The sequence below is a fragment of the Gobius niger genome (genome assembly GCF_951799975.1).
Source record: "Gobius niger genome assembly, chromosome: 16".
Taxonomy (NCBI): Eukaryota; Metazoa; Chordata; class Actinopteri; order Gobiiformes; family Gobiidae; genus Gobius; species Gobius niger.
Window position 1 is genome coordinate 8,028,212 of NC_136867.1, and position 12,742 is coordinate 8,040,953.

The 12,742-nt window shown below is 44.8% G+C and overlaps 2 protein-coding genes across 3 annotated transcripts; one reads left to right on the forward strand and one right to left on the reverse strand.

Annotated features, from left to right (window-relative positions):
- The first annotated feature begins 5,702 nt into the window (after positions 1-5,702).
- Positions 5,703-6,908, forward strand: LOC306976027 (protein FAM181A-like). Its single transcript, XM_079573868.1, has 2 exons — positions 5,703-5,993; positions 6,067-6,908. Exon 2 carries the CDS (start codon positions 6,085-6,087, stop codon positions 6,802-6,804), a length of 720 nt encoding a protein of 239 aa, XP_079429994.1. The 5' UTR covers positions 5,703-5,993; positions 6,067-6,084; the 3' UTR covers positions 6,805-6,908.
- Positions 6,909-6,919: 11 nt separating this feature from the next.
- LOC306976026 (ankyrin repeat and SOCS box protein 2-like) lies at positions 6,920-12,314 on the reverse strand. 2 transcript variants are annotated; one of them, XM_079573867.1, is made up of 9 exons: positions 12,301-12,314; positions 11,730-11,895; positions 9,802-9,971; positions 9,554-9,709; positions 9,222-9,467; positions 8,974-9,145; positions 7,765-8,347; positions 7,533-7,686; positions 6,920-7,462 (listed from the first exon to the last, which is right to left on the reverse strand). In XM_079573867.1, the coding sequence occupies exons 2-9, from the start codon at positions 11,840-11,842 to the stop codon at positions 7,332-7,334; spliced, it is 1,725 nt and encodes a 574-aa protein (XP_079429993.1). In that variant the 5' UTR covers positions 11,843-11,895; positions 12,301-12,314; the 3' UTR covers positions 6,920-7,331. The 2 variants fall into 2 exon arrangements, with proteins under 2 accessions (XP_079429993.1, XP_079429992.1); XM_079573866.1 differs by lacking the exons at positions 11,730-11,895; positions 12,301-12,314 and adding an exon at positions 10,448-10,693.
- Between the last annotated feature and the right edge of the window lie 428 nt (positions 12,315-12,742).

Below are 12,742 nucleotides of genomic sequence, written 5' to 3' on the forward strand. Positions count from 1 at the left end.
GAGGGCCGAAAGTGTTTTGTGAGGAGGACGTGCGTGCGCGTGTGTGTGCCTGTGTTCTTTTTTTTTTTTTTTTTTTTTTTTTTTTTTTTTAAACGCCAGCAGCCAAAATTCTCACATCTCGGACAAAAAAAAGTAGTTGGGACTTGGGGGAGGGAGTTCTTCAGACGGAGAGACGGAGACGGCGACCCCGGAGATCACGCACGCCGCTATAAACCCACTCCTCCGACGCGCAAAGTGAGGGCGGTGGATGGCCCGTGCCTTACGTGCTCCTGCGCTGCGAGCATGAGTGCGAATGGGCCGTCCAAGTTGAAGAGAACCCGCGGAGAGAGGGAGATCCGTGGGAGTACCGCGCGCAACGAGCACGCATCTCCTTCCACAACTTGTCTCCTCTCTTCTTCTTCTTTCTTTCTTTTCTTTTCTTCTTTTTTGTTTTGTTTAGGCAGAGCGCAGGATGGGCGAGTCCGGAGGGTTAAAAAAACTGGTGCATCCCCTCTGTGTGCGCTGTTCGGTACGGGAGCATCACCATCAGCTCATCCTGTCAGCATCCAACCTTCCGCTCAAAAGGAGGGGAGGAGGAGGAGGAGGGGGGGAAAAAAAGTCCCAAAACACACGGGAGGGGTGGTGGTGGTGGCGGTGGTGCTGCTGCTGCTGCTGCTGCTGCTGATGCCGCTACTGCTTAGCCGCTCTCTATTTTTCTATCTCACACCAGCCTGTAAAGTATAAAGCCTACAATGCGTGGAGGCGAGTGCGTAAAGGATGACGCGTACTAGAGCGGATTCAAGTCAAGTGCGGCGAGGGAAGAAGAGGGAAGAAGAAGAGGAAGAAGAGGGAGAGAGAGAGAGAGAGAGGGAGAGGGAGAGAGAGAGAGTCCAGGCAATAAGACGCCTACCGAGCGCAAACACTGACTTGCCACACGGGATTGGACGAGTGCCAGTCCAGCGTCCCAAAGACAAAGTCGGGCTCGCGCCACATCCAACAGCGCTGATGCGAGCTGGCATTTAGCGCCGCACGTTCAACAACATAAGACACTTATAAGATATTCATCAGGCCGGTTTATTTTTAACACGGCCTCGTTTGGCGAAAGAAAAAAACTTTATCACATTACCTAGGAGTGCAAGGCAAGAGCCCAGAGTCAAATGCCACGGCGCGAGCATGAGTTGAGGATTGCGTAAGAGTGTTTTGGTGGTCTTCCTTTCACTAGACTGGGCGCGCGCGGTTACGAAATTACACTCCACGGCTTTGTAGATGGATGCCAACGTGACGTGACCAGTGTATTGGAAAAAAAAAGAAAAGAAAAACGAGGGACCTTAACTGGGGGTAGCGCTTATACATAAGAGGATTTCAAGAAAGAACATCTCAAGCATGTTTAATACCAACTTCCCAACGCAAAGTAACCGAAACAATCTCCTGTAGGTGTCGTGCGCCAGTAGAAACCCCCTGCCTGTCCAACAAAGTGACAGACAGCTCCCACGCACTTCCCAACTTCAAATCCCACCTAAGCCAGCTATTAACCCTGGATATAGATCGATGATAAGGACGCGTGGTCGCTCGCCTCATCAAGTCTCCCTTATCGGAAAGCTCTCCGCAAAGTGCCGAGGAGAGTGTGTGAGCTGTGAGCTAAGGGGGAAATCTGCAGCCCCGCTCTCAATTCAGACTTTTCAATCCACTTTTTTTTGGCTTACTTTGAATTTACCATTTAAGCTTATCCATCCTTTCCCCCTCCTCAGCTCTGTCCCTCTATTGATTATCTGACAAGAGGAGAAGCACTACATCCTCCTAGTTCCTTCCTGCTGCCTCGACTCATTCCATCAACCGGCAGTCACCCCGCAACATACATCACGGTCCTTTTAAGGCAGATAAGGCAACCTCTTAATAAGATTGCCGCGGTCTTTCAGCGATATTAATGTAGCCAGCACACTCAATCAGCGCCGGCGTCGCTAACAACAAACAGAAGCGCGCAGAAACAGCTTACAGCGACGTCAAGTTAATCAGGGAGTATTCAGAACGCGCGAGTGAGGAGCTGTACTATGCGTTTCTGGATGGGCGCGTGGATGGGCAACGATGGCAACGATGGGGGGGGACAGGCGGTGGAGGTCGATTGCCATCTAGTGGTGCAATTAGACAACGCAGACGTTTCAATTAGGCAAATGACCCACTGGGGTCAGAGGGGGTAAATCAACTGGATTGGTTCATTAGGTTGAAGGTGTATTGGGTAGGATTGGGCAGAAGACAGTTGGACCCAATGGGACACTTTGGTGGCATTGTGATTTCCTACAGGGCGCATGATTGGGATTAGATCAGTCACGGACTAGCAGGGAGCTCAATCCACCCAATGAGTGTATTACAAAATTTATTTGGTGTAGATGTAGTGTGCAAATATTTTCAAAGACAATCAATGGAAACCCCTATAAAGTGTAGCAGTAAAACATGAAATGGATGAATTCATAGATTGTCATGCCAGACACTGCATTCTAGTCTCTGTCAGCAAATACACCACTATGAGGGAAATATCACCTTCAGCCTGACCTTGGCAAGTAAAAGGAGGTCCCAAGTTTGATGCCCAAACCGTGTGAATGTTTCAGTGTGGAGTTTGCATGTGTCTGGGTGCTTTAGTTTCCTCTTTCAACCCCAAACATCCATAATAGGCTAAATGATCCAGCACTGACCAAATCAGCTCAAGATCAGGAGATTGCTCTCCAGTCGCTACATGAAGATCAATCTCCGGTCTCCAGACTAGGCGCCCTATGCACCTGCATGGAACCATGGAAAAATGGGAAAAAGGACATCTTAACCTTGACATCAACATGGATTAAAATTACCATGGGAATAAATGGTAAATATTATGTCCAACTTAGCACAGACATCTTGAGACATTAACATGGAGAGACCTTTAGCAAACTGTGCAAACACTCCCTAAAATAAAATAGGGTATTCTATTTGCTGATGTTGCAAAACTACTGCTTGCTGAATGACAAAAGACAACACGCTCACTTTGCATGGAGCCAAGAGCTGTCACTAAAGAAATGGCTCAACTCCATTAGTTATACAGTATATTTTTGCTCCAGCACAGAGGTGGATGGAGAAATGCTTACAAATCTCCCTTGTGAAAATGATTTCAATGAGTCTGCCAAGGGTAGCACTTTAGATCCTTCTGTTATTATGTCAAGACTGTTATTCATCAAACTGTCAAAGGTTCAAGTTTTGTTGTTTGTTTTTTTACCTCAAAACTCGACACATATTTGAACAGTTTCTTTGAGTATTTGCCTGTAACTGAATGATGAATAATGAATATGTGGGGTTGTACATACCTTTTACATGTTACTGCTCTCTCTATGTTCAAAAGCATGCAGTCAGCCTGAATCTGGTCCATGGTTGGAGGGATTCCATGTATCCTGACAGAAAGGAGAGGAGGAAGATAGATGTGTGAGGGAACGGGAAGGCATCCCAAAAGAACAACCCCCCTCCCCAGGAACCAGGCCGTGCATTAGTTCATTTTCAGCCCAATATCTGATGACTTCGACTCGGACGAGCTTCCTGAGGACATGACTCATGGTTCAGTTTGAAGACTCAGACATCAACTTGGCGAGATGCTGCCCTCAGGTTTTTGACATTGCCCACATCTGTTTGGCTTTCATGAACTGCCCTCAAAGCTGCACTACCTGAATTACTCCATTATCAAACCATGAAAGTCGTCATTGAGTAAAATCTTTCAGCTGTTGCCACAATGCAGTTATCGCTCTCACAGATCCCCCTGCACATCCCGATTGTTCACTTGAGTTAATTAGAAGTTCGTCTCAGCCGGAGCTCATAGTGAGACAGAGATGAGGCGTGAACAGGGCGGACCTCCAATGCAAACACTGCTAATTTAGTCTCTGATTGCCTGCTTTGCGCTGGAGGAAAATGCACTATATTTCGACACACATCAGCACACATGGTCTGTTTTTCTTTCACAAATGTAATGGTGCAAAAAGAAGTTTTCCCTACTAAAATAAAATGATTTGATTAACTATGCTTTAATACTGGCTTTAAGTTTCAATGAGTATTTTCATTGGAAGGCCCATTTATTGAACACATTTGGCATATTAATGAGAACAATGGGTTGGAATTGGGACTTTGAATCGATTTTAAAGACTTGTACTTCAAACTCGATCAATCAATCAATCAATCAATCAATCAATCAATCAATCAATCAATCAATCAATCAATCAATCAATCAATCAATCAATCAATCAATCAATCAATCAATCAATCACACATTCAAACATTGATTTATTTTATTCATCTATTATTCCTACAATGAGTCATCTTGGTGAAGATTTATGTCTGGAAATTAAAATAATTTCCCCTCAAAATAAAATTGTTCTGATTGGGATTCAGATTATTGAGAATATATCCACTTGTACTTCAACTTGTACTTCACAAGTGTTAGACTCTGTGTTCAAGTAAGTGAATTTAGCTCATAAATGCCTTGCCGAAACAAGAATGTGCTATCTGCTGCTGACAGTGCACAGTGCTACCGCTGCAGCCTGAAGCATGGCTAAAAAAGACAAACACAAAAAAGTATATCAGACAGAAGAAGGAGCGGTGCGGCGTCCCAAATGGCCACCAGAACCCCATTCCACCTGTCCGGGCTCAGGGGATGGCCCGCATTGTTGTGAGTTGAATGAAGTGCTCCTTCTCATTCCCACTCACTTCAAAGGAGTGGGCTGACAGACCGAGGGGATGGGACCCTTTGTTAATTGGTCCTTTGAGCCAAGCACAGAGAGGTTAAGATAAAAAAGAAAAAAGAGTACAGGACAATAGTAGGGTCTGGCTGGCTGCGCGCGGAGAGGGAAGGATGCACTGCACATATAGACTTGCGGGGGCTATCCTCACACAACCTCAAATTGAGCGAACGAGGCCATCAATCACCGAGCCCCGCAGTCCCATCTTGATAAATGGTCCAGTGCCTTACGCTGCAACGTTTTGGGGAAAAATCCATATTGTCTGTATTCTGAAGGTGGGTGCTTTGACAGCAGTTTGAAGGTGTTTTACGCACGGGACAAATGCCGGTGCCTCACATCTCATTCCATCGCCTCAGTGAAACGATAGGTGCTCCTCTTTCTTCTTCTTCTTCTTCTTTTTTTTTTTTTTTTGCCCCCACTTCAATGAGGGGATGAAGCGCAATTAGCATTTCACAAGTCCCCCTTTTCCTGCTCTATTGCAACCTTCCCGCAGAGCCCATGCTTTCTCTCCGGGGATTGTCCTGTTTTGGGCCCTTGTTGCCGTTGGCAGGGTGACAGTATTCGAGTGTGCAAACTTGTGCTATTGTCCCCGGGCCAGAGGGAGCCATGGAGACCCTATAATATGACACAGGAAAATGTTTGCTGATGGCAATTCTATGGGCTTTGTGCGACTCTTTCTCCTTCATGACGACTCGATTTAAGTCTCTAAATGTTTGACTACAAATGCAGGAGTGCTATCCAGCTCCTTTGCTTTTGTCCCGCGAGGTTTGAATGAGTAATTCAGCCTTTGTGTCGCTCGATTGAGGGGGCAAACAGAAAGACAAGATTCTTGAGCGTTCAAGCCCCTTTCCATGGTTATGCACTCTTAAGAGCCCCCCTCTCGCACCGGCCTCTGACATCACTCGTCGAGGGGATGTTTGGTGATGTGCAAATGAACTTAAACTACATCAATTTGGGGGAAAAATTGATCATATACTTGTCTATTTGCACACGTTCTGTCTTGTTTACGCATGCACCGTTTTGGCCTAAGTAGACAAATTTGGCACCTTTTTCTGTCAGCGCCTTTTTTACGCATCTCCATGACAACAATTTGCGGTGGTGAAGAATTCCGATAGCAGGGGGCTCCAAGGCTGATCGGGGTGCATTGTGAGGGACCTGGGGTCGCTGATTGGTTCAAGGAAAGCACCATCACTACAAGGAGTTTATATTCATTCAACTTGTTGCGACGCTCCACTGCAGCGCGTACACACTTTGGATGCGGTGACAACGGTCAGTATTAAGTCTATTAAGTTTTGTCCACTGAATGACCAGTTGGTTCAGTTATATCTACTGTTTTCTCCAGATTCTGGTGGTGGGGAACATGGCAGACAGTGAAGTGAAAACGTTGCTGAATTTTGTGAATCTGGCGTCCAGTGACATCAAAGCGGCCTTGGACAAGTCAGCGCCATGCAGACGCTCCGTGGATCACAGGAAGTACCTTCAGAAACAGCTCAAGCGTTTCTCCCAGAAGTACACACGAGGGCCCAAGTGTCACGCGCACAGGCCCTCTGAGCACGGAAGACCGGGCGCCTCAGCTCACGAGAGTGTGAAGGGCACAGCGCAGGACGTGGAGAACGCGGGGAGTGCAGTGGAGCAGGTGCCGATGAGAAAACGCCAACTGCCTGCGTCGTTTTGGAAGGAACCCAAGTTGGCCCACGATAAGAAGGAGAATTCCACCACAGGGTTCAAAAAGTCAGATGGAGATAAGAGGACAAAGATTTGTGAAGATGAGACGATGAAGGCCAGTGTTTCTGCTTCCGCTCGTCGCGATAAAGACTCGCTTCTTTTGGACTTGACCTCACATCACTGCGTGAGCGTCTGCGGCTGCTGTCCGCTCCAGTTCCACGGACACCAGGTCCTTCACAGTCACATAGTGGTGCCTCATCCTCCCCTGGGACTGTGGAGTAAAGCAGCGCACAGTGACGCACAGATGTCGGAGCATTCATATGGACATAAGATCCACACGCACGTTGTGGTTAAGCCTATTCCCACCAAGCCCACGGTCCAGTCTCCCATATTCAGCGTGTTTGGCTTCATCTGACAGATCCACGACTGGCCTGCACGTGATAACAGGACTTCTAACGATGTTCAGTATTTCAAAAGCACTTATCTGTAACCCTTATTTTTGTTATTCATGTGGCCATACGGACTTTGTGCTCATAGGAATGATGCCACTGATTTTATGTAACTGCTTGATTGCTGACAGTAAGTTCAAAAGTTTTTACTCTTCCCTTTTTAAGTCATGCAAATGTCACAGAGTATCCTGTTTTAGTTTCCTCTTTCAACTATGAAAATAGAATATGTGACAGACTTGCCTTTTTATCAAATTATTGTTTGATAGAGACTTTTATTTTTAAATAAATGACATACATTCCCATGAGAATTCATTTTAGCAAAACATGTTTTGACTTAAGTTTACTGTAAGACATTCTTACAAACACTTCAATAAAGCTTACAATAACATAACTTATAAATAGCCCGGATTAAAAAGTGACAGTTGCTTTGGAGTATTTACAGTCAGCCGATTTCACAGATGGACCTATGAAAAACAATAATGGTGCACAAGGCTCAGTTCGTCATGCTCAGATAAGAGAGCATCCTGTCTGGCAGAGGTAGACTTGTGAGTGATCGAAGGGTCCGTCCTCCTATTTGGCTCCGGATCTTCACTCGGCAAAGGTGCAGCAGTGAGCGAGGTGACACTTTAAAAGAAAAATTGCATGTTAAATTTGATTTATGGTGCATATGCATGTACATGGAGCTTGTCCTTACCTGACTTCCCCTTGACAGCTCTCCATTCCTCCGTGCTATCCAGGAGTTCTGTGAGCTTACTGCACAGCTGAACCTGACCCACATGTTCAAGCAGCAGGTCTATCATGGGTCCTGCCCATTTACACATAATGGATGATGCCAGCCACTCGCAGAACTGCAGAGAAGTGCAAAAACACCCATCATTCACACAGTACTTTCTCTACATCCATCATTTTCATTGCTTCCTTCTTACCTGGATTGGCCTTTCATGTGGTTCACTGCAGGCTACGCTGAGCATACTGCCATTCAGACAGATGCACCTACAAGCATTTGTGGCATCTAGATGTGGTTTAGGGCCATATATGCAAGTAAAACATGAGTGGGTATTGCACCCATTGTCCAGCAGGCACTTGAGAAGAGGCAGATTATTAACACAGAGCGCTATAGCAGTGGGGAACGTTGTAGCGTGACATGGGATTTTGGCATTGACATCAGCCCCTTGGTGCAGCAGTAAGTTCACAGTGCGGACACAGCCCTGCTTCACAGCCACCAGGAGAGGGCTGACCGGGTCTAAATCCACCCTTGCACCCGCTTTCAGTAATACCTCCGCTGTCTGGGTGCTGCCGTGAGCTACAGCCAAGTAAAGGGCAGTGGCCCTGTGGTCTGCAAACTGCGCTGAGTGAGAGTGGGGGAGAGGCGCGTTGACTTCTGCACCTGTCTGGAGCAGGACAGCTGCCACCGAGGGTCTGTTGTGCTGAGCTGCCAGGTGCAGGGGGCTGATCCTACTGTGCCGCAGCCTGGCTCGGCTCGTCACCGGCACGAGCAGGGACACCATCCTAAATGCATAACAAAGACCAGTAAATAATAATGAACATCGATGTCACATTACTCTGTATGCAAGAATTGATACAACATGTTTGGCAGCGGATAATACACCAATCATAAACATACACAATCAGCATTTGGGCAAAGAGACAAAAATGTTAATGCTGCGTTAGAGAAAATTGGAATTTAAAGATGTGATTTTCTTCTTTTTAGATATACTATTCATTTGCTATGCCATCTATAATATGTTATCATAGATGGCTCCTAGTCTTTATAATGACCTGCTGAAGGTCCTGCTGAGATATGTGAATGTCTTTTTCCAGGGACACCTTCATTTTAGAGGTATGGGAAACCAGAGATTACAGAGAAAACCCAACAGGCACAAAGAAAACATGCAAACTCCACACAAAAAGCCCTAAATGGTCTAGGCATTGAACCCCAGCTCTTAAATGAGGCGAGAGCGCTAACCACTGCACCACTGTACCAGCATAAATGATGGTGTACTTTATGGTGTACAAACAAAACCTTTAAAAAATGTATATAACCCACCTTAAAGCAATATAGGTGCCAAAATCACACTATCTCTACATTTTCTTTGTTCCAAGTTGTAATACCTGTGCTGATGTCATTGACTTACTCATGATGTCCGTATTGTGCAGCCACATGGAGAGGAAGAAGTCCTGAGTTACAACACTTGTTTGCGTCTGCATTTTTACTCAACAGCATTGCCACAATTTCCCTGTGGCCATTTGTGCAGGCTTCGTGCAATGCTGTGAGACCATCACAAGTCTGCATGCTGACATCAGCCCCTAAACAAAAACAATATTACAATTGCTTTTTCACATACGTCATGAATATACACAGTAAAATAACAGATAAACATACCTTTTTCAATAAGGAAGCTCAGTGCCCTAAGGTGTCCCTGTTGGGCTGCTACAATGAGCGGCGCAATGCTGTAAGTGTTTGGGGGATTGATAAAGGCGCCAGCGTCGATCAGCATCTCACAGATTTTGATGTGGTTCCTGGACACTGCCTCCAGAAGAGCTGTCCGGGCCTGGCTGCAGCGCTGGTTCACCGTGGCCCCATACGACAGAAGTAGATTCACCATATCGACGTTCTCCAGCTCACACGCTTCAAATGCACAAACACGGCGTTGTCAATTCAGGGCAAACACCAAAACCCGTGACACGTGTTCATGAGTGATTTCACAGTTGTACCTCTGAACAATGGGGTTTCTTTGTATTTGTTGCTTATGTCGGGGTCAGCTCCAGACCCCAACAGGCACCGCACACATGACAAGTGTTCACGAGACACGGCCAGGAGCAGGGCTGTCTGTTCCTGCAACGTCCGCTTGTCCACAGAATCCGGGTGGACTGAGGCAAACAGACTATAAGTCACACACTGACCTAGACACGGATTTATGACATAGCAAAGTGAAGCAGACAGTGCGGCCATATTGCTATACCCTTTAATAGTGTCTTCAAACATTCGGCCTCTCCATAATAGGCGGCGTAGTGCAGAGGTATCCATCCATCTTTGTTCTCTTTGACCGGATTGCTTGGACAGGAAGTGGCCAGTGCATTAACTGTGTGCACATCCCCTTTTTTTATGGCCATCACCAGTGGATCCACATCCCTTTAAAAAGAGAAACAAATGATTACAGGATAGGGCTGCACATTTTTTTGTGCAATTTTGATTATATTAGATTATTTTGTATCACAATATTGATTAAGTGGACTGGTCGCATTTTAAACAAGTGTAGGATTATTAACATTTGTTAGAAGACTGAGCGGCTTGTAAACATTCCCAATAGAGAGAACAGAGTGATGTTTGTTGTTTTCATTACATTAAGGTAATTTCAGTCTTTGCTAATTGCCTACAAAATTACAAAGTCGATTTGATTGTAATTACTTGTACAGCCCTTAAGTGGCACTTATGTTTTTCTTATTGATATTTGTTGATGGTGATATTACAATCGACTATTTCACACCAAACACACAACATAAACTATATCCCAGTGATTTAAATTGTATACATATTTCCATACATGTTTATTATTTATACACCAGCCCCAACAATAGCCGCGACCCCCTCCACAACAAAAGCCTTACGTCTCCTCCTCTGACGTTACGTCGCTGTGATTGCCCGGTCGTCTGCTCCCCGGCTGCGTCGCTCGAACCCTACAATTACCGCTCGCATTACGAAATTGCGATAAGTATTCATTATAGCGGAATTTGGTCATCATTACTGGCGTTGTTTCTGAAGCGTTCTTGTTTTCCCCACACAGACAAACCAAAACACACGGCTGTTGGAGGGGGCGGAGTAGCGCGCTCTGGTCTCAGCTGTGCGCGCTCATTATTATTTGGAGACTGTAAATGTCAGTCACTGGGTATGTCCATATATGTCAGGAAGCTCACGTAGAGAGAGAGAGATAAGGGGAAGTGCAGCGGAGATAATACAACGGTCTGCTCTGCCCTCGTGCAGGCAAATTAGGAAGAGGACAGAGATAAAAGCTCCAGACAAGAGCATTCAGGCTAATATTGGAGCGGGGTAAATATAAACTATAGCGAAAGGATTATCAGTGTCCATGTCATATGCAAGAGCATGGAAACAGGCTGGTGAAGAATGGTCATGTGACAAGAGCCAGATGGAGGAGAGATTTTCTATAGTATAAGAAAGCACAATGAACTTAATGTTCCAACAGTTCCATGGAAAGCACGGACCATTAACAAAAAAAGAAAAGTTTGTTACACAACAAAATAAGAATAAAATATATCAATGGATTATTATAATAATAATAATAATGCAATGATTTTATACTGCTCAGCGCTCTTTAAGACACTCAAAGTGAACTAAAATGTGCATTGTATTTATAATTCACTGCCACTCGCTAACAGAATGAATGCCACAGCTGCCTTGGGGTTGACTGAAACCTGTCAATCTGCGCCGCTCTGTGCTTCAACCACCACCAAACCCACATTAATGTAGGTGAACAGTATTAACTAGTACTGGGATAGAACGCGTTCTGGACAACCATTGTACCACTTAAGCTACATGGTTATGCTCAGATAATTGGGAACACTTAACTTGTATAACTGAGGCAAACCTTTTGGTTTTCTATACAGCAATACAAACGTTAGCATAAGGGAAGGCTATTACTGGTCTGACACATTTCCACAAAGCACAATACGGCCAGTGGGCCCATAACCAAGAAAAAGTGATTGTATAGTGTGTACAAGTGTGTATTACAAACTATAAAGAACTGCTATTCTAAACCTGAAACAGAAAGTGAAACATGTAAAGCTGAGGAGCTTTTTTTCTTTACTGTAGTTTGTCATGTATTATAAGCAGTAAACTATCCGCATAGAGTACACAACAGTATGTTTGTCTTACCTGAGAAGTACTGATGTAATAGCCGCAGTCCTTGATGGGCCGAAGGCCAAACTGTCTTTGAAATCACTGTTTAGTCTCTGGTAGAGAGTCCTGGGTCTGCTGACTGCCAGCATTGATCCTGTATCCAACTCCAAGCCCCAAGACAGAAAGGCCAATTAGAATCAACCTAAAATGTCACAAAATCAAAGTCAGTTACATCTTTATAAAATCACACTGCAGGCTAATGGTGAACAATACATCCTAATGGGTCTTTGTCAGAGCTGAAAAGTGCACTGGCAGACATCAGAGAGCAGCTCAGAGCTATAAGCTGCCTTTTAAGGGCATGTTCACTGTGTTGGGTTCCACTCTATTCTGCTTTTCCTAAACTGAGGTGATGGCTAATGTTACAGTGAGGTAGCCAACATCTTAAGGAATGGGCAGTCATCTGTTAATACTACAAATATGATACAACATTGCAGGCAAAGGTCCCATAAGCTTCAAAACACAAAACCTATATAAACAAAATTGTATGGTGACAAAATGTAGCCTATATTACAATATCTAAAACATGAACATGGAATGTGAAACTCACCAGTTGTGTTAAACTAGTTGGAGCTGAATGATCTGCATTTCTAACCACGACTGTCAGGTGTTGCATGGCCAGTTGTGACAGACCCAAAAAAACAATTACGTAGATGCGCAGCGTAAGAGAGGAAATCTTCTTTTTCACAAAAAAATCTAAACTGAAAGCAAAAAAAAACACACCATGTTTTTAAGCATATTTGTTTCAATCTTGACTGACTAGTTATTTATCAAGTCCAGCTTTGAGATTTACAAACATAACAAAGAACAGCATTCCCCCATAAAAGATGGAATACAAATGGATAGCAAAGTATTAGTGACCTAATATAAGTAGCTAAAATGATGCAGGCCTAATAAGTATGGTGGACTTGTTTTTTTACCTTTGCTGGTAGGCTAGGCAGACAGTGCACCTGCTGTGAAACGCAGCACCTACTAGTGCTTGTGTATATTCT

What these genes read in the sequence shown, in the direction of transcription:
- LOC306976027 (XM_079573868.1), top strand. Translation starts at nt 6,085, where the DNA reads ATGGCAGACAGTGAAGTGAAAACGTTGCTGAATTTTGTGAATCTGGCG.
- LOC306976026 (XM_079573866.1), bottom strand. Translation starts at nt 10,581, where the DNA reads ATGATGACCAAATTCCGCTATAATGAATACTTATCGCAATTTCGTAAT. An exon ending in GCACAATACGGACATCATGA is followed by an intron (nt 8,348 to 8,973) that starts GTAAGTCAATGA and finishes TTATGCATTTAG; the next exon opens with GATGGTGTCCCTGCTCGTGC. An exon ending in CACATGAAAGGCCAATCCAG is followed by an intron (nt 7,687 to 7,764) that starts GTAAGAAGGAAG and finishes ACTTCTCTGCAG; the next exon opens with TTCTGCGAGTGGCTGGCATC.